The 22111-nt window shown below is 44.5% G+C and overlaps 1 protein-coding gene across 1 annotated transcript; it reads left to right on the top strand.

Moving 5' to 3' along the window:
* On the top strand, positions 1-6622 carry LOC137412952 (uncharacterized). The gene is made up of 4 exons (XM_078771101.1): positions 1-42; positions 189-323; positions 544-676; positions 6261-6622. Exons 1-4 carry the CDS (start codon positions 1-3, stop codon positions 6620-6622), a joined length of 672 nt encoding a protein of 223 aa, XP_078627227.1.
* Positions 6623-22111: the final 15489 nt, after the last annotated feature.

Below are 22111 nucleotides of genomic sequence, written 5' to 3'. Positions count from 1 at the left end.
ATGACGTCAGCATTTCCTCAACCAACTTTGAAAGTTTCGAGCGTATTTAACTGCAATTGATAAATATCGCATTGGGATTTGTCGAACCATTATTACATAAATCGATCACCACGTTGTCCTATACTTAAGCAAGGAGGTAAGTCAACTATATATGAGCAGCGTTTCTCGTGGTGTGTTCTGGTGCGCAGGTGTTCAGCGCGCAGTACAACCTCACTCGCCACATGCCCGTGCACACCGGCGTGCGACCTTTCGTGTGCAAGGTGTGCGGGAAGGGCTTCAGACAAGCCAGTACGTTGTGTCGGCACAAGATCATCCACACCCAGGTACGACCAAAACGAGCTAGTCCATGGAAATTAGAGCATGGACACGAGCAGGATATTACAGGGCCTACAAAGCGGATATTCCACAAAAGAGATGATGCCTTTGGTGTGTAGTTCTGTTCGAATCAATAAAGTCAGATTGCCATGCTTTCTTTGCAGTCATGATGATCGAAAAGAGATGTCCGAGCTGTCTCGTTGCCTTGACGCCCGCGCGTGCTCGCAGGAGAAACCCCATCAATGTCCCCATTGTGGGAAGGCGTTCAACCGGAGTTCGACCCTCAACATGCACGTTCGCATCCACTCTGGGTACAAACCATTCGTGTGCGAAGTCTGTGGGAAGGGCTTCCACCAGAAAGGTAGGCTGTTTTACTTGCAACGAATCCCTTTGTAAACTGGATGGTATTCATAGAATACTTACCCTGCGCAGTCAACTTGTTGCGAGTCAACTCTTCTGTTTTTAAACTTTTTTTTTCTTTGATCCAATATGGCTGCCAGACCACGTGAGCGATGACGTCATAAATTTATATTCTTTAATAGAATTGTTGCATAGATCATGCTCAATACATTTAAAACTGATCAGACTAAGCATTGTCCCTGTCGAATTATGACGGCATAATTATGGCACGAATGACGTCATCGTTAACACCTATTCCCCATATGGAGTACTTGACAATGAGCCTGGTCCCAATTTTTTCCATGGAGCGGTTTCAGAGATAAAGGTGCAAAGTTTTTCCAAGATGGCGCCTGTACCACGTGACCTATGACGTTATAATAATCATTAAAATGTTCTACAGCAGGAGGCGCTCCTTTGGTGAAAATTTCATGTCAATCGGACCAACGGTTGCCGAGAAAATGAGATTTTAAAAATCCAGACACGTACAGCACACGTAGATAACTGAATGCTTAACCCCGCTTTTCACTTCGCGAGCGCATGGTAATGATGGGGTCTCTGTACACATTCCTTATTACTGGGGAATATAATAAGGTCGAGGTTGGCAGGATGGTGGAGCGAAAGGCACATATTCCTTTCGGTCATCTGGTCTGGGTATGATTCCTGATCTGCTAGTTTGCAGGTGGGGCATTGCGTCACAGTGTGCACTCCCTCAGGTGTATGTTAAGTTGGGTACCTGTCTGTAAGCATTTAGCTCTCTCCTCCTTCCGCTGTTTTCTCTAAAGGTTTGGGTGTAGGTGCTTAATAGAGCGTGTCTCCTTAATAGAGCCATGCTCCTCTTTGCGAAAGGCATTGTGGGATATTTTACTTCCACCAACTATCCTGTCCACCATCCTCCCTCTAGGAGGGGACAAACTATCCTTTAAGATCAGCCCATACTTAATCTCTACAGCGGTGTGATCGACTAAATAATTTTTTTTTACTCTGGTCAGAATTAAAATTTGATAAATCTTATATATAATGTGAACCGTGGTGTCTGTCTGTGCGTTCGTCTGTCTCCCGTTTATGGCGGCCGCTTCCCGCTCTTTTTGAAAAGCTGCTGATTGGTTATTTTACATTTTAATTTCACTTTTCTTGATTTCAGTCGGTCGCTTTATTGTCTTTTCCAGTAATCTTTAAATTTAACATGAACATCTGGATTAAAGTATATTTAATACAGATCTTCATGGAGTAACACAATCAGAAATTTAAAATAGAAATATATTTTACCCTCTTTTTAGACACATCCAACCACCACCCGATGTTTCACCACCATTTCGCGGTGGGCGGTATAAGTAGCTCAGAACTTTGGCTCCAGGTGAAACTGAGAGTGCAACACAATTAACCTTTTAAAAGTTAGTCAGGTTCACTATGTTATTTCGTTCAAAATCATGGTAGATTAGCAAACCTATACATTTTTGGAAACGTTATTACATGGAAAATCTGAAAATCAATGTTTACATTTGCCAATTCCGACCAATTCGATTCGACCAATTCGACCAATTCGACCAATCGACCAATTCCATTCGACCAATTCGACCATTCGACCATTCGACCAATCGCTTCGATCGACCATTCGACCATTCGACCAATTCGATCGATTCGATTCGATTCGATTCATCGAATTCGATTCGATCGATTCGATTCATCGAATTCGATTCGATCGATTCGATTCGATTCATCGAATTCGATTCGATCGACCATTCGACCAATTCGATTTGCCAATCATTCGACCGACCTTTGCTTGTGTGGGGAACGGACTGTGAAAACGATGCGGACTATATTGTCGGACACGACACACAGGACAGTGATGACGAACTCTAAATGGCATATTCTGTAATCGTGTATGTTTGATGCCATTGACTGCCTGTGTATATTTTGTCATTGACTGCCTGTGTAGATGTGAAGTTATACTGACTGCATGTGTATTGTGTATATATGATTTTGCTGACTGCCTGTGTATGTTTGGTGATATGAATTATTGTGACACATTTTGATGTTATTAACTGCCTGTACAAAATGATAACATGTATTTGATTATGCAACTTATCGCGAATATAAAGACAGTATTTTGCAATTCAAAACCTTTGATTCGTGTCTTACCATTCCCCATAGCACTAATTTGATACTTTCATTGGATTCCTTGTCCCTGAAAATATAGGTTTAGTATATTTTTAAAAGTTTTTAGGGTAATTAGAGGCAGAAATAGAACAAAATATGTATTTTACAGTGGCCATTTTGAAAATCCAAAATGGCCGCCATACAGGTATCTCTCCAAATGTAAACATTGATTTTTAGTTTCCTTATGCTATAACCTTTCCAAAAATGTATAGGTTTGCTAATCTACCATGATTTTGAACGAAATATAATTTATTGACATAGTGAACCTGACTAAGTCCAGGAAATAATTTAAATTGATGGATTAACTTTTCCCATCGGGTACTTTTGCTATTTATGTGTAAGCCTGACATTCAGAATCAATCCGTGAAGCTCGTTGTTTCTTTTCCAGTGCTACGCTCTTCCTTCGTTTGGTATCAAAACGAATTTTGCTCGATATTAATCAGATATTTTTTTAAATCTCCAATTACCTCATTGTAATTCTCAAACTTTATCCACAACTCAGCTTTTACAACTTCAGGGCAATCCACTTATTATGTACACAAAGAAGAGGAATTGCGTTAGGATGGGGGAGTTCTATTGGGATGCGTTGGGATGCGTTGGGATGGGGGAGTTTCTCCTCTCTAAATGGAGAAAAGGAAGGCGATCTGGGATTTGGAGGGGAAAGATTCATTGCCCCTTATATTATATAATTGCCTTTTAATTGGCTGTTGTCAACGGTGCTGCCACTACAAAACCAAAAGGGTGTAAAGGAAACCAAAGGCAATTTGATACCTCTTGTGAGCCTGAAGGCTTTTTGTGGTTGACAGCCATTTTCAATCCCATGCTGTTAGCCGCTAACTTGGGCAAAGTTCCCAAAATATTTTGCAGCAAAACTGTTGTCGGCGTTGAAGTCCTCTGACTTTGGCTCTGACCGCAGCAGCGCAGCAGCATCACAAGCTGGCTGTCCGCATTGCTTGCGCGAGTTAGCATATCTCTCTCTCTCTCCCTCTCCCTCTATCTCTCTCTCTCCCTCCATCTCTCTCTCTCTCCCTCCATCTCTCTCTCCCTCTCTCCCTCTCCCTCCATCTCTCTATCTCTCTCTCTCCCTCCATCTCTCTCTCTCCATCTCTCCATCTCTCTATCTCTCTATCTCTCTATCTCTCTATCTCTATCTCTCTCTCTCTCTCCATCTCTCCCTCTCCCTCCATCTCTCTATCTCTCTCTCTCCCTCCATCTCTCTATCTCTCTCCCTCCATCTCTCTATCTCTCTCTCTCTCTCCCTCCATCTCTCTCTCTCTCTCCCTCCATCTCTCTCTCTCTCTCCCTCCATCTCTCTCTCTCTCTCTCCCTCCATCTCTCTCTCTCTCTCCCTCCATCTCTCTCTCTCTCTCCCTCCATCTCTCTCTCTCTCTCTCTCTCTCTCTCTCTCTCTCTCTCTCTGCTAGCACTGCTAGGTTTTGGAAAGCAAATGATTGTACTTGTGTCGAGGTTAGCTATGGAGAAGTGGTTACGGTGGATGATGTGGTTATGCTCGGTGGATCATGAAGTTCATGATCATAGGAGGCAATCCAATACAATTGACCTCCTGATATCATACAAGGGATTTTCAGTTCACCTCTCCAGCGTTTCTCTTTTCTTTTTTTTTCTTTTTTTTTTGTCAAGATCGAGGCTCATGTAAGAGCTAACATTGATCACAAAAAGACAAACTGACACATAAAACATATGATAAAGGGAGCGGGAGAACAAGATGGAGAGCAGGGACATCTTTTGCTAATAAGTAACAACATTGTTGCACATAATTTATTCAATTGTTCAATGTTTCTGTCAGCAATGGGTCGAAGGATTATTTGTCTTATCTCCTCAATTGTGACCGACAATGTGTTGGTTATGGGTTGAGGTGCACCAAATGTTATTGTTTTTAAGTTGGAGTTAAATTCGAGCTTGTTTTTCTTTTTTTTGCTGTTTTGCTGCAAAAAAGAGACTCTCTCTCTCTTCTCTCTTCTCTCCCTCCATCTCTCTCTCTATCTCTCTCTCTCTCCCTCCATCTCTCTATCTCTCTCTCCCTCCATCTCTCTATCTCTCTCTCTCCCTCCATATCTCTATCTCTCTCTCTCTCTCTCTCCATCTCTCTATCTCTCTCTCCCTCCATCTCTGTATCTCTCTCTCCCTCCATATCTCTCTCTCTCTCCCTCCATCTCTCTCTCCCTCTCTCCCACTCCCTCCATCTCTCCACCTCTCTATCTCTCTCTCTCTCCCTCCATCTCTCTCTCTCTCCCTCCATCTCTCTCTCCCTCTCTCCCTCTCCCTCCATCTCTCTATCTCTCTCTCTCCCTCCATCTCACTATCTCTCTCTCTCCCTCCATCTCTCTATCTCTCTCCCTCCATCTCTCTATCTCTCTCTCTCTCTCTCTCTCCCTCCATCTCTCTATCTCTCTCTCCCTCCATCTCTCTATCTCTCTCTCTCTCTCTCTCCCTCCATCTCTCTATCTCTCTCTCTCTCTCTCTCTCTCTCTCTCTCTCTCTCTCTCTCTCTCTCTATCTCTCTCTCTCTCTATCTCTATCTCTATCTCTCTCTATCTCTCTATATCTTTATATCTTTATATCTCTATCTATCTTTCTCTTTGTCCCTCTCTCTTTCTGATGTGCCATACTCTTCCCAGGGCATCCTTGCTGCGTAAGCAGCTCTCTTGAGCAAGGGTTATGTTGGGTGCTTTGCCATTGCCTTCCCAGCAGTAGTTAGGACAGGAATTTGGAATTTGTTCATGGTGCCGACGACAGCTCGCTTACTCTTCACAAAGGACACCATGGAATCTTTAACGTCCACCAACTAATGCTGGCAGACAGAATTCCCGTTTAATGTCCATCTAAGCCTCTAAGGGATGGCATACACATTGATGAATCACCCTGCCTGAGAAACAGTTTATAGCTGTGTCGGATGGCGGTTTATAGCTGGGTTGGGATTCAAACCAAAGCTAGACAGCTTAGGAGTGAATGTGGACACCTCTAGGCTAGCGTGCCAGCCCACAGTGGACGAGTAGTGACAATACCTACTTTGCATCTAATATATGTGTTCAAGTTGTTGGATGAAAGAATCTGGATTCTTTAACTTTCTGGAAGCTAAGATTATCACCATGCTGCCAAAGGGTTGCCGTTCAAAACCCAGCTTATTCGCTAATGGCCTTAAGAATATAGATAATCTGCCACCACCACCCAGTCGGGGTGACACGTGGTGCCAGTTTGCACCTCGTGGTTGACTCTTAAATGCCTAAAAGTATGGTATGACCACGAAAATGTTCCCTACATAAGACAGTGCTACCCATAACACACCCCACTGCTTTTTATTGTTTTTATGCGCTGTGTAGGTCCAAGTGTGATGTGCACCTGACTCTTTCCCACTTGAACCCCATTAGGAAACTATAAAAATCACCGTTTGACTCACAGCGTCGACAAGCAGCACAAGTGCGGTCTGTGCAGCAAAGCTTTCCACCAGCTTTACAATCTGGCGTTCCACATGCACACGCACACGGACTGCAAACCCCACACGTGTACAGCCTGCGGAAAGGGCTTCTGTCGGAACTTCGACCTCAAGAAGCACGTCCGCAAGCTACACGGGTCGTCCACCGAATCATCGAGCTTACGCCGTACTCCAAACCCTCTGGGCTCCACACATCATGGATCCAGCCCTGGCATCCTACAGTCATCCACCGTCTCGACCACGTTCTCGATGCCCCGTCTGTCCCGCTTTCAGGGCCCGAGCGACTTCTCAACATAGAAACGCATTTGCTGCAATTGTCATTTTTGTAACTGTAAGGGGCCATCTATTTATTATGCTGTCTGCATTGATCTAAGATAATAGTGCTTGTACATAAATCACTTGCAGGACAAAGACATTAGTCGACGCCAGTGTACTCCTACTTCAATTTCACGGACATTAGTAGACAATGGAGAAAAACATTCATATAGAAATATGGGATTCAAACCTGTATTCCATGCTTCATATGAAAAAAGAAAAAGCAGACCAACCTAAAACTAACCTTGATATAACGATGAGGGGCCATCTATTTATTATATGTGCAAATACGGTGGAGTTTTGGCCTCCAGACATGACCCTCCTTCCTCAGCTATCGCCATATAAAGTATGCACCTAACATTGTCTCCAAAGTTTAAAACCGCATTGCCAGAGCGACCTCTGCCATTACTAAAGTTTAAAAAGTTTAACTCCATAAATTACAAACCTAAAGTCATTTGGGGAACTGTTAAGGTCAGACCATGTTTAATCTATTTTGTGTTGACAACTTCATTCAGTTCAGTTCACCTCTCCAGCATCCATAGCATGATCATCCAGTCTGAGCGAGTGTATCAGAGTGTAATACAATAGAGGACTTTCAAAACGACATATGAATGCTAACGAGGCCTTTCGCGTATGCGCTTTGTGCGTTTTCAGCGCCGCGGTTCTGCACGCCGGGCACTTTTACCCTGCCGTTGATGGCGCAAAATCTGAAATTCAAATAGTTTTTCAAACACAATTTTCGGCATTTAAATGAAAGAATGGCAATTTCACAATGGTTAACCAAAATTGGTCTGTTCCTGGATGCAAATCGGACTCACCGAAATATAAAAATATGAGAAATATCCATTGATGTGAGGCATCGAGTTCCTACAATTTCCTGTTAATACAAGTGAATGGTGGTAATGGATAACACATACACACACACACACACACATATATATATATATATATATACATACACATCTCCTTTTAGCAATAGATGCAAAAATCTAATAACGGCTCCACCAGATTAATAGTAAAATCATAATTTAAAAAATTGATTTTAAACTCACCCTGTACATTCACAAGCCCCAGATATGATCATCCCATCACTGTTCATAAGCACCCAAAACAAATACGGTGTCTCCCTCAAAGAAGTCTGCCAGGTACATCTCGCTCTCACCTGAATAACAGCTGGCACAAGATTTGTGTATTTTCATGTCACAAAGAGGTCCTTTGTTGAAGAGTCGGTAGCCGTTGCTCTGTTGATAATGATGCACGGCATCTTTCGAATTGTAGACGTCCATTAAATATATCCCCAAGCCTGCCATGATCACAGGAGGCACTCCTGCATGGTTTGAAGTCCATTCACTGGTAGCGATAGTCGGGGGTTTGGGTAGCACATGCCTGTCCGCAGTTTGGGCCTTACACTGGCCCACATTGTCGGGAGGTTTTGCAGTATTGGTAGCTGAAAGATGTCAGTACTTTGGGCGAACTGAGAAAGTTCTCAAATTATTTCGTCGTATAGAGGCACATCCCTTTCACTCGGGAACTTTTCCAAGTATTTTTGGATTCTTTCAGAAGCTTTGTGGGCCATTTTAGGTAACAATTCTTATCTTGCACACAAGATACTGTATATATAAACATGCCTGATCAACATTGCTTCTGAGGGGTTATGCGCATGCGCACCATGCATTCTGGGGTTGATTACGTCATTTTGAATGTCCCGTATTAAAAAAAAAAAACACAGAATAACCTCATTAAAGTATTGTTCATTCATTTTAAAAGGCAATCAGACCAGCCAAAGCTTCGAGAGCCATCATCACACACACTTTGAGAGTCGAAAAAGACTAATATTGTATCTATCTCGTAATACCCAGTCATTTGTTCAACATACCCATTCAAATTATGTATTGTTGGATGAAAAAATGTGTTTTTAAGATTTGAAAATGACAAAAATCGGTAATTAGTGAAAAATTCGGTAATAAATTCCATTTATTTTTGTATACAGAAATATAGGCTCATAGAGGAGCTAAATAACAGAGGGCACCAGGTTCACAGAATGTTAGAGCATCAAAGGGGACCATAGATACAGCACATGAGTGGCAGAAAGAATGGGAGAGAGGGCTATCAGTGAGAGTAGAAGAGAGCAGTGGTGGGTATGCAGCAAGATAGGCCGTACTTTTGAAGAACTAGATGGAGGGGAATGAGAAAACAGACACAGATTATCGGTTCAACAGAAGAGAGAAGAGGTTGATAGTTGGTTGATGTAATTACAATTGGGAAGGATAACCAGGTGGAGGATTCAGGAAGAACGTACGTGTCATGGGTGTGACGAGACAGGATGGAAGGATGACAGCGTGGTAGCAACGAGGGCAGAAGTTCAACTGACGCAATAGGAAATTGACAGTTCACCAACCTGCCTGACCTTTGGACTGTAGCTTCCTCAATATCATGCCGCTGTGCATATGAAATACATGCATGATTCCTGATGCATTTGCCTGACCAATAATTTTCAGGGAGAATGTAATAAGCTAGACCTGATTATGAAACAATTACATAAGATGATAGATCTTCATCTATACACAAAATCTAGTCTCATGGAGAAGTGAGGTGATACAGGGTATAAAGGCAACATAGTGGCAGTCGGACAGTGGATGCACAGATGCACACAACAAGCAAGGGAATGAACAAACAGGAAAATAGGAGAGACAGGAGGGGTGTAAGTTAGAGGGTTGGATTAGGTAGAGTTAATAGGGATCAACCAAAAAAAAAGGATTGGGTAGGAATAGTGGTAACACGCGTGCTGGTGGTGCACCACTTGCTTGAAGCCCTGGAAAGGAAAGTTTGATTGAAACGTTCAGGAAAGTGAGAAAAGAAAAGAGAAACAAAAGAGTGCATGTGTGCAGAAAGCCTGGATTTTGGAAGTTTAACCATGAAGGGGTTGCTGGAAAAACACGCATCCTGGAGTTGCTGGGGATGGTTAGAGGGCTGAGAAAGTAGAGGGATCTAATCCAGAGGAGAGACCACCGACTTCTCTGCCATGTGGGAGCAACAGGCCTTGTTCTTTGGCCTCATCACGGAGATGCCAATAATGTTGAAAGCTTTAGATTTCACAGGATCCAGGAGAGACAGATGTGATGCTGGAGTACCAGATTATAGGAGAGAGCAGTACTCCATCAGGATGCAAAGCAAAATTGTGAATTTTCTTGCCAAAAATAGATGCTCTACTATGTTTAGGAACACTAAATACCTGAGAGGTGACACCCCTCACCTGTTACAATTAATATGGTCAGTGTACAAAGCCGAGAAAAAGAAGCAAATGCATGCTCTAGGGCCTAAAGAACTGGAAGTGTCGCATTTGTAGCGAAACCCACCCAAAGACGTAGAAGTCATATCCTTTTCTTCCGGTGCATTGACTGTGCTGTGCTGTGCTGTGCTGTGCTGTGTATGTATGCATAGGATGTGCTAGACTTGACCGTCCAAACGTGCACTCCGCATGATTCACACCTTCCCGCACCGACCCCAGCTCAGAGCAAGTGCAGTTCAATGTGTTTTTCTTAAACGATACCTGTAAGGTCGTGTTGCAAGAACTGGAACAACCAAACGCGCCAATCTCTTTTGAAACGCATGCGAATATTTTCCGACATTTCATCGTTTATTTTTCCAGCACGTTTCACAGTTAGCCTAGTCCATACTTTTCACCTGGGATAGGTCTTCGCACATGTAAATACTGTTCATGGTTTGAGGTGCGGTTTTTTTTACCCGCAGAGCTCACTTCGGGTGCTGTCAGCTCAAGAGGATTGCTGCGAATATGGCTTCAAACGGTGTTTCATTTTGAAGGCCGAATACGTTTTAGAACCCAAAGATAGTCGAAAGAGAGTTCACGGATATATTGTTCATTGTTCTTGCATTTACATTGTATTTATTTTGAGTGAAGATTAATTGACGAGTGCTTATAGCTACTAATGCTCGTTTATTTATTGAAGTGCAGACACTCAAATTCCAAACTGTTGTTTGATTCTTTGTGTATATATAGAGACATGTTTGACTTTGTGTTGCTATCATTATTATTTATTAAAGTACTTAGCCTGCAATACAGCCTCTTTAATTCGTGCCACTTGGTGGTGGTTATGATATATTATACAGTATACTGATTGATTTGCCTTTGCCCCGAAAATAGACGAATGTCCTTGTCCTATTCCTACATCTATCATCATCATCATCATCATCATCATCATCATCATCATCATCATCATCATCATCATACTAACATACGCTATTTCGTGTCTGTCTGATGTTCTATCTGATGTTTCGATAGCTTTATCGTGGCGTTTTCGCAAGGCCGATTCGAATAACAAAACAAATGATAATAGCATAATATTAATGTTATTACAAAACAATATTAATACTGTCGCACGGACCCTTTTGGTTAATACCAGGGCTCGCGGATGGACCTAAACGGATCTAATTGGAGGCGACGACCGAACACGGATATAACTATCGAACGTGGGAGGAAGAAGAAGTGAAGAGGAAGAAGCGGCGGAAGCGCGTACCTGTGGAATTAACTCATAGTGGGGCGGCTTAGCCCAAATATTCAAAAGAATTGTGCATTTTGTGAAACAAGCACCAAATTTGGCACAAATGTACATTAATATGTTGCAAACATTTTCAGATATTGGGCCACTTGAAATTCCGTAATTTTTTTTTTCAAATTTTTTCAAATTTCGTAATTTCAAATTTTTCGGGTGACACCGTCACAATTTCGGTCTTCGAGGCCGGCCGATAGGCAAAGTGTGACCGGAAGGGACGAGGTTCTCCTGACCACGTGGCCCTCGATCTGGGAAGCGAGAGGCGTTCCATTAGTGGACGCGCCCCTCACGCCCGACTTTTGGGTGGCCCCGGCAGGCCGTTTGTTTTGACGTTCCGTGACAGGCCCCGCACCCCCACCTCCGGGCCGACCGGAAGCTTGTGCTGAGTACATCATACCTGAACAACTCAGTGAGGCAGAACACAGCAGTGCACACCAGGGTGACCCCTTCAGTGCATAAACCAATTAACCTGTCCACTGCAGGGCATATAGAAATGAAGTTATTTTCTGCATATAATAATAATATAAGTTCAGTTCTATATAACAATTTCTGTTATCACCACTACCACTACAACTACCACTACTACAAGCTTTGTCTGGAATTTTGTGGACTAACAGACAAACAGACATACAGACAAGCTGGGATCAAAACATTACCTCCTTCCACCATTGAGTGTAGAGGTAAACATCATGGAAATTATATCATGCCCTAGATTTAATTCATGCTTACCCGTGTATTTGCTTCACTGGTTCACAAGGTCTTTTGCATACATGTAATTCAGACTCTCGTCTTCATTGCTGACCACACAATGTTCGCAACATATTAATGTACATTTGTGCCAAATTTGGTGCTTGTATCACAAAATGCACAATTCTTTTGAATATTTGGGCTAAGCCACCCCACTATATCGGCCGGCCTCGAAGACCGAAATTGTGACGGTGTCACCCGAAAAATTTGAAATTACGAAATTTGAAAAAATTTGAAAAAAAAAATTACGGAATTTCAAGTCGCCCAATATCTGAAAATGTTCGCAACATATTAATGTACATTTGTGCCAAATTTGGTGCTTGTATCACAAAATGCACAACAGGTTTGCTATGCTGCTACACTATCAAGCGAACAACACAATATTTTGAGTGGAAAGGGAAAATAATGCAAGGGTTTATTTACAAGGAATCGCGGGACAGGGAAATACACGCCGGTAATAAAATGTCCTAAATCGGGATCCCGCACACCAGGCTCAACAACAGACACAGGAATGGATTAAAGGAAAAGAATTGTCTCGTCGTGAAAAATGCAAAATGGTGCGTGCGGCCTTATCTGTCCCCCGTCTTGTCTTTGGCTGCCGTCCAACACGGCTCTGTTTGGCCCCGATGCACCCACGAGGTCCCTTGCTCCAGCACCACAGCAACGAACACCGCTCCAAGCACACGCAGATGGCGAGCCAACGCCCGCGAAGTCCGTACACCACTCCAAGCTTCAGGAGCACCGATCACACACGACAGCCAGGGAAGGAAGTGCTGCCAGAGGAAGCTGCGCAAGCAAGCTGGCGTTCCACATGCACACGCACACGGACTGCAAACCCCACACGTGTACAGCCTGCGGAAAGGGCTTCTGTCGGAACTTCGACCTCAAGAAGCACGTCCGCAAGCTACACGGGTCGTCCACTGAATCATCGAGCTTACGCCGTACTCCAAACCCTCTGGGCTCCACACATCATGGATCCAGCCCTGGCATCCTACAGTCATCCACCGTCTCGACCACGTTCTCGATGCCCCGTCGAGTGTAAGCATGCAGTCAGTGTAAGCATGTGCTCTCTGCTCTCTCTAAAATGTCGTTCGGCACGCGCTGATATAACCTTGCCGGTGACGTCAGCCTTGGCGCGCTACCAACCAGCGACTTCCACCGAACCTTCCAGCTTCGCGCCTCTCGCACTCGTTGGCTGGAGGTTCACGCCTAGCGCGCTGACCAATCACAGGACCGTAGCATGGTGATAGCTCGTAGCATGTAGCGTGCTACGCGAGGGCCAGCAGAGATGAAGCTGGCCGCGGTCCACGTGGCGGCACCCCGAGCCGGCCCCCCTTGCCTGTTTGTCTTCCAAAGTCATGTCAGGGAAGGGAATTATTTAGTGTTGCAATAAAGAGCCTAACTAAGTGTCTAAATGAGTGCATTGCCATACGGGACAAAGGTTTGGCTACCAGGTGTGACACACAGGGGCGTTATTCTTTAATTCCTATTCTATTTAACACACGAACATCCTGGTATGTTCACAGGTATAATCTTACCCGACAAAACGCCTACACATGAAACTTATTACAGGGCAGATTCCTTACCGCGACAGACGAAGCACGTTACCTATTCAGATCTATCTGGCTCTAGATATTGCTACCCCACCCGACATAACAATACCATTAATATCCCACCTCCCCAAGGGGTTTTTCCTCCTTGAATAAAAGTCGAGTCAACGTTTATAAATAGCTATCATGGCGTTTCCGTGGGAGCAACGGCACAACACAGCGTTCTATAAATAAACAAGAGTGCGCATCTATCACGTGACCCTGTGCCATTTAGAAGAGTGAGCCGCGATTACCAAAGCTCGGCCTTTTGGCTCACATCAAATGGTCAGGTGGAGTTGTGGACTCACTCCTATGGAGGAGGGTTCCAATTGTATGACCATGCATTGTGGCCCTTTGGGGTCAGGATGCATGTGTTTTGAATGACCATGTGCTTCAGCCTTTGGGTTGAGGTGCATGTGTATGCTAATGGGACAGCCTTGATAGACGGTGTGCCTTGGCCGTGGGGTCAAGGTGCACGTCCAAGGCTGTTCAAATGTTTGATTTTTTAAACCTTTTTTTATTATAAAAAGGCAGGCCTTAATGCTGGCCTTAAAAGCATTACCAAAGAGGGCTGTTTACGTCAGCCGGCCGCGACATTCAAAACACCGTAACGGTTCAGTTTTGTTGATGTTTTACCGCATCTGATGTACTAAAGCTGCAAGAATATTGCTGCCAAAATGCCACATTCCTGTGCCGTTTGGCGTTGCTACAACAGAAGAAAAGTGGGGATAAATATTTCTTACCACAAGTGAGTATTTCGAATATTTTTTAGTGAAAATTGACTTCGTTTCGTGACTTTTCAGCACATAGTCGGTAGCGCAATGTAAGTCAAATGCACACTATGATGCATAAGCTTAGGCCTATTTCAGTCACGTCAGTCCGACACTCGGCAGGTAGTTTGACTGTTTGATGACATAAATAAACCTTTCACAATCTTTTTGTCAAAGTTATTTCCTCGAAAAGTGACAGACTTTAGTCTGAGCAAGCTTAAAATCATAAATTTCTAGTTAGCAAGAACATGAAGAACGGCAATGATTATGAATATGATTGAATGCATGAATGAATGAATGAATGATTGCAAGAATGAATGCGTGAATGAATGCGTGAATGAATGAATGCGTGAATGAATGCGTGAATGAATGCATGAATGAATGCGTGAATGAATGCCTGAATGAATGCGTGAATGAATGCGTGAATGAATGCGTGAATGAAAGCATGAATGAATGCGTGAATGAATGAATGCGTGAATGAATGCATGAATGAATGAATGAATGCGTGAATGAATGAATGCGTGAATGAATGAATGCATGAATGCGTGAATGAATGAATGCATGAATGCGTGAATGAATGCATGAATGAATGCTGAATGAATGAATGCGTGAATGAATGCAGGAATGAATGCTGAATGAATGAATGCGTGAATGAATGCATGAAATGAATGCATGAATGAATGCATGTCATGAGTCATGACACAACTGAATTCATGTTAGCTTAGCTCGGACTTTAACTAAACTTACTTTTATGTCCCCAACTTCAGTCCATGCATGCAAGAAATCTAATTGATCTATCATAGCACGCCTGTAGGTAGATTGGTAGAGATTACAAAATATTATCGGCCCAGCCCTAGACCAAATATAAGGCTATTATTACATGACTAGCCGAAACCCGTGGAACATCCACGGAAGGGAGGATGTGGTGTATGGATAGAGTGTACCATTATGGATGGCGTAGGGGATTTGCTTGTCCGAGTGAGAGTTAGGAAGAAAGATGAGAATGAAGAGTGCGTATATGAACAACGATCGCCGACACCGGCACAAATGCATGCTCTGGATTGTCCACTCAGTGGACGGCTTGCTTTCGCCTTTGCCTGTCCAATCAGCGGACGGCTTGCTTCACCTTCGCCCAGCAGACGCCAATACGATGGCGTCGTAAGATGGCGTCGTATCGGCAGTTAATCGGATGCTTTTGGGCCCCAACGTCGGCTAATTCAGATTTTTCGAGTATGTCTGTACGTGATAAACAAAGAGCGCGGTTCGTAGATCGTAAATCCATTAGTGCCGTGGGCATCGGGTCACTGGGTGCGGCGTAAAAGGGATAACAAAGTCGAGTCCTTACGCTATTATTATATAGACTAGCCGAAACCCGTGGAACATCCACAGAAGGGAGGATGTGGTGTTTGGATAGAGTGTACCATTATGGATGGCATAGGGGATTTGCTTGTCCGAGTAAGAGTTAGGAAGAAAGATGAGAATGAAGAGTGCGTATATGAACAACGTATTTATTGCAATCTACTTAAATGACAACGCTACGATATACGTTTGAAAAATGAATGGATTCGTAATAGGAATCGGCATAGCACCACTCTGGGATTGTCCACTCAGTGGACGGCTTGCTGTCGCCTTCGACTGTCCAATCAGCGGACGGCTTGCTTCGCCTTCACCCAGCAGACGCCAATAAGATGGCGTCGTATGGGCAGTTAATCGGATGCTTTTGGGCCCCAACGTCGGCTAATTCAGATTTTTCGAGTAAAACCCGTGGAACATCCACGGAAGGGAGGATGTGGTGTATGGATAGAGTGTACCATTATGGATGGCAGAGGGGATTCGCTTGTCCGAGTAAGAGTTAGGAAGAAAAATGAGAATGAAGAGTGCGTATATGAACAACGTATTTATTGCTCAGATTTTTCGAGTATGGCTGTACGTGATAAACAAAGAGCGCGGTTCGTAGATCGTAAATCCATTAGTGCCGTGGGCATCGGGTCACTGGGTGCGGCGTAAAAGGGATAACAAAGTCGAGTCCTTACGCTATTATTATATAGATTAAGCCCTTACACTCTCACACTTGTGCCCAATGTACCACGGAAGCAAGGGCTACAGTGTAAGGTGAGGGAGGGGATCGTGTAGGCATAATTGTGAGGTTTGGGTGAAGTTTTTCAACAGCATGAAAATCTAGTGGGAAAAAATAAACTGGGATAGGGCCTAGGCCGTATGGCTATGCCTAGCCCCTAGCTAGGCCTGATGATAAAGTTAAAGCTTAACTCACTGTATTATAACTGTGTATATCGCCAAACAAATGACTTCTGTTCAAAGCTGTACATCGGCATTCAGCCCTAAATTGTCAATTTAAGGTAAGATTAACACTCTTTTATCAAATGCATTTGTAGGAAATTCTTTTTGACCCCTCAGCCCAAATTGGGCTAAGGGGTATTGTCGTCACGGACGTCGTCCGGGTGTCCGGGCATCCGTCAACTTTTGGTTTCCGTCAATTTCGAGCAGAACGGCTTGTCCGATTAAATCCATTTTTGCAGTGTTTGTTGGGGTTGAGTAGAGGAAGGTTCCTTTCGAAAATGGGCGCGCTGTGATTTTCAATATGGCCGCCACGGCAGCCATCTTGAAATTGGTTTCCGTCAATTTCAAGCAGAACGGCTTTTCCGATTAAATCCATTTTTGCAGTGTGTGTTGGAGTTGAGTAGAGAAAGGTTCCTTTCGAAAATGGGCGCGCTGTGATTTTCAATATGGCCGCCACGGCAGCCATCTTGAAATTGGTTTCCGTCAATTTCAAGCAGAACGGCTTGTCCGATTAAATCCATTTTTGCAGTGTGTGTTGGAGTTGAGTAGAGAAAGGTTCCTTTCGAAAATGGGCACGCTACGATTTTCAATATAGCCGCCACAGCAGCCATCCAGGCGTCCATCAACTTTTGGTTTCTGTCAATTTCGAGCAGAATGGCTTGTCCAATTAAATCCATTTTTGCAGTGTGTGTTGGGGTTGAGTAGAGGAAGGTTTCTTTCGAAAATGGGCGCGCTGCGATTTTCAATATGGCCGCCACGGCAGCCATCTTGAAATTGGTTTCCGTCAATTTCGAGCAGAACGGCTGGTCCGATTAAATCCATTTTTGCAGTGTGTGTTGGGGTTGAGTAGAGGAAGGTTCATGGGCGCGCTGCGATTTTCAATATGGCCGCCATGGCAGCCATCTTGAAATTGGTTTCCGTCAATTTCAAGCGGAACGGCTTTTCCGATTAAATCCATTTTTGTAGTGTGAGTTGGGGTTGGGTAGAGGAAGGTTCTTTTCGAAAATGGGCATGCTATGATTTTCAATATGGCCGCCACGGCAGCCATCTTGAAATTGGGTTTCACCATGCATGGGATGAGGGGTTACGCCCACTTTGCGGTGCTATTTATTCTTATTTATTTCCATAATTTGGCGAAGATAAAGCTAGGAACAGTTTCGTTCACGATTGACAGTTTTACGTATTGTTGACATTCAAACTCGTACGCCAATGCATCCGGGTTATCCGAGCAATTTTTGCGCTCTTTGGTAATGGTGGACATGCCCTCATGTGCGCACACAATCGTAACGTTAGCGGTATAGGAACTGCACACTCTTGTTTACTTATAGAACTCTGTGCGGCACAATGACCACTACCGGAAGTAAAAAATATTATAAACCACAAACACGTATGATTAGCTTTTTAAACAGTCGCTAATGCTGTTTATAACACTAAACAAAGAAATTTGGAGGAATCCCGACATCCGTGAGGTAAGTTTTACTTACAGGACGGAGCGAAGATCTACTGTGCTCTATATACCCCACAATAATTAGGTTAATAACATGACCCTTCCTGCCGATACCATGGCGTTTTTCGTCGCGAACTTTTGAAACTCGCTCCTGCTGTTTAACACGATACTAAAAGGGAGGAAGCCCGGGTTGTGCTCATTTACTAAGCAGCTACCTAGCGCTTGCCAAGCCAGCCGTTCCTTAATGGTTTTGAATAGAGTGTTTGCTCGAATGCTTAAACCACTTGGCGATCTCTCCACATGAAACTTGGCAAATGAACACACACCCAATGTTCTTGAGACCCGACCATAGATTGACTGTAATCTATATACCCCAAAGAGGAATGACACTTCCTGCCGCTCCCGCAGTGAGCGGGTGTACTCGTAATTATAAATGTCGATCTGTCTGTTTGTGTGCTACATATACACTCCTACACCTCTGGACGGATTTGGTCCAAATTTAGCAAAGAGGTAAAATGTTGTACATGTCAGGTTTTAGCGGGGTTGGGGTTCCTTCGGCCACCGGGAAACCCCCAGAAATCCCCGGGAAAATGATGGGGTGCACTTCCTCGCTGTTCCAGTTGGGTTTAATAGCGCCACCTTTGGTGAAGTTGAGTACTACAGATTAGTTGAATTCCCTCAGACATCTAACTACAGTACTAACTCTAACTAACTGTCATCTAACTAACTGTCATCTGTCACTGTAACTGTCTGTAACAGTCTAACTGTGATCTTCTGTGGTTATTCTTGCCATCACCATGGCTGGCTTTTCCCATCACTGGGAAGGGGTACTTTTGCTAGTTATTATAATGGATTAATGCACAAGCTCTTCCGTTATCCTGACACATAAACTTCCCCCTTTGCATACGTATTATATAGATTGCATCCTTTGCGCTAATTCCGTGTGCGTTTGCATGGTTATGATTGTTGGGTTAGGTTAAGGTGGCTGGATTGGGATTTAGGCCCGAAAGGGTCCTGAGTTCAAGCCCCTGTCAGTCGTTGAATTAACACCAAGTGGGTTGACTCAACCTGTCATCCTTTCGAGGTCGTGGGGTAGTAGGGGGGCACTGCATCAGCGGCACAACCGCGCCCTCGGTCAATGTTGCTACAACCGTGCAGTGTTGTGCTACATTTGAAAGAAGAAGAAGAGGAACGTCATGACGTTTGAAACAAGGCAAACCTGCCAAGGCAATGTCTTCTTCCTCAGCTTCATTCTGATTCCCAGTAAAATTCTTGCTTTACGTCTTCACCTCGGTCTTCTTCCTCTTCCTTTCCCGCACTCACAGGGGTCAGGGAATGTCATTGTACCTCAAGCCCGCTGTCCGTTGCCACAATCAAGTCCATCATTCTTGATTCAATTCGTCAATCTTTCCCACATCCATCCTCGGTGCACGACCATACCACCTCAGCCTTTTACCGATACCAATTTGCTTCAGGATGCCGGCGATAACTTGCCTACTCTTCGCCACTAAAGACACCGTGGGTTATTAAACGTCCACAAGATCATTTTAACAGACGGGCCACCCACCCGAGGGACGGTGATGCACTGATAGTCATAGGATAGATCGTCGGGGCTGGAATCGAACCTCGGATTGACAACTGAGAGGCAAGTGCGCCACTGACGGGTTATTACCCATTTTAAACATGGAAACCTCTGTTTGGTGCATACCAGGAGCCATTGATGGCAGATGGCGCTATTTATCAAGAGATAGCGGATGTGATGCGCTTCCTCATCGTTACACGATTTGAAGAGTCAACGCCGGTGGAAGATCACCTTATGCTTTGTTTGAAGACCCACGTTCTTGCGGGGTTGGCTCGGGGGGAGTTTGGCTCAAGTCTTTCACGAACCGGCTGGTCAGGCAGGAATTTGGTTCGACTAACGTTGGGGCAGGAATTTGTAATTTTCCCAGGGTGCTGGCGATGACTTGCCGACTTTTCGTGAAGGACACCGTGGGATCTTTGACGTCCACCAACTAATGTCGGTGTTGGGGCGCCTTGTTTAATGTACATCGGAGGGACGGCACACACATCGATGAATCACCCAGTCTTTAAAACACCAGGATGGCGGTTTATAGCTCGGTCGGGATTCAAACCCAGGCTAGAAAAGGAAAAGCAGCACCGAAAGCGGCTGGACAGACACGAACTTCACCTTGTATAATGGATTTGTTAACACTTTATTTATTTACTCTTTAACACCTATACTGTGTTCTAAATTGATGATACTGTTAATGAACTTGTTGCTGTTATAATTTAGGATCTTCGTGAAAGAAAGTTATTTTAAATAGTTTCGAAAGAGAGAGAAATGGTGGAGGGGGGCAATATGGGTCTGCGAAGGTGTTTGCCCCAGGGCCTGTGCTGACCCTCGACGCCCCTGTCCATCCCGAGTCCCAAGAGCCAACACTGTTACATACTCCGCCAGCTTCTTTCCTCGTGTTGCTCCACTCTGGAACTCCTTGCCAGTGTCCTGCTTTCCCTCATCCGAAAACTACCTTCCGCAATTCAAGAAGAATGTTAATTTTGTATTCTCTCTCTCTCTCTCTCTCTCTCTCTCTCTCTCTCTCTCTCTCTCACACACTCTCTCTCTCTCTCTCTCTCTCTCTCTCTCACACACTCTCCCTCTCTCACACTCTCTCTCTCACTCTCTCTCACACACACTCTCCCTCTCTCACACACACACTCTCCCTCTCTCACACACACACACTCTCCCTCTCTCCCACACACACTCTCCCTCTCTCCCACACACACTCTCTCTTAATCTCTCTCTTTCTCACACACTCTCTCTCTCACTCTCTCTCTCTCTCACACACACACACACTCTCCCCCCCTCTCTCTCTCTCTCACACACACACACTCTCCCTCTCACACTCTCTCTCACACACACACACTCTCCCTCTCTCACACACTCTCCCTCTCTCACACTCACACTCTCTCACACACACTCTCCCTCTCTCACACACTCTCTCTCACACACACTCTCCCCCTCTCACACACTCTCCCTCTCACACTCTCTCTCACACACACACACTCACACTCTCTCACACACACTCTCCCTCTCTCACACACACTCTCTCTCACACACACTCTCCTCTCCCTCTCTCACACACACACTCTCTCTCTCACACACACACTCTCACACACACTCTCCCTCTCTCACACTCACTCTCTCTCACACACACTCTCCCTCTCTCATACTCACTCTCTCTCTCACACACACTCTCCCTCTCTCACACACACACTCTCCCTCTCACACTCATTCTCTCTCACACACACTCTCCCTCTCTCACACACACACTCTCCCTCTCACACACACTCTCCCTCTCTCACACACTCTCCCTCTCTCACACTCACTCTCTCTCACACACACTCTCCTCTCCCTCTCTCACACACACACTCTCCCTCTCACACACACTCTCCCTCTCTCACACACTCTCCCTCTTTCACACACACTCTCTCTCTCTCTCTATTATTTTCAGAATATATTTTTGCAACAACAAAACTCTCTCGAATGTCACATCTCCAGACTTTACCAAATGATAATCACCATTTAATATGTTAAAGAAATTGCCTCGGGGAAGATGGGGGACAAATTGAGGAATCATAAAAAGAAAGACACAAAAAGGTGAGAAGTAGTTCCACCTGAAGTTTCTGCGTGCCTCGTCCAGCTCGCACAGTTTGCCGTTTTGGGGTGCACTTGCAGAAATGTTTGAACAGACATCATGCCCCCCGATAACCTTTATGAGGGGGGCAGAGGAAGGTGGGAGTTCTATTTGGTTTCTGCTACAATAAACGATGAGAGGAGACTGAAAGTTGGGTTTTCCACCAATGTGGGAAACTAGCAGAAATGGGTAACTTTCATGCTGAAGTGCTAGGGTAATGAGATGACTCCTTAACATCAGTGTATTGATGACACTTAAGGTACAAGGTGTAAATATGTCGCCCTGCTCCCGGCATGTCCCACGAGGCGCACGCACACGCTGCACCGCCAGGTGGTGTTGCAAGTTGCAGCAGAA

The sequence above is a fragment of the Myxine glutinosa genome, chromosome 1 (assembly GCF_964187855.1).
Source record: "Myxine glutinosa chromosome 1, kmMyxGlut1.1, whole genome shotgun sequence".
Taxonomy (NCBI): Eukaryota; Metazoa; Chordata; class Myxini; order Myxiniformes; family Myxinidae; genus Myxine; species Myxine glutinosa.
The sequence above is the reverse complement of the archived record's forward strand: the minus strand, read 5'-3'. Positions and strand labels throughout refer to the sequence as shown.

Excerpts from the sequence above, each read along its gene's own strand:
- LOC137412952 (XM_078771101.1), top strand. The coding sequence starts at position 1 with ATGACGTCAGCATTTCCTCAACCAACTTTGAAAGTTTCGAGC. Across the intron at positions 43-188 it reads CAACTTTGAAAGTTTCGAGC|GTGTTCAGCGCGCAGTACAA; the intron begins GTATTTAACTGC and ends TCTGGTGCGCAG. Across the intron at positions 324-543 it reads ACAAGATCATCCACACCCAG|GAGAAACCCCATCAATGTCC; the intron begins GTACGACCAAAA and ends GCGTGCTCGCAG.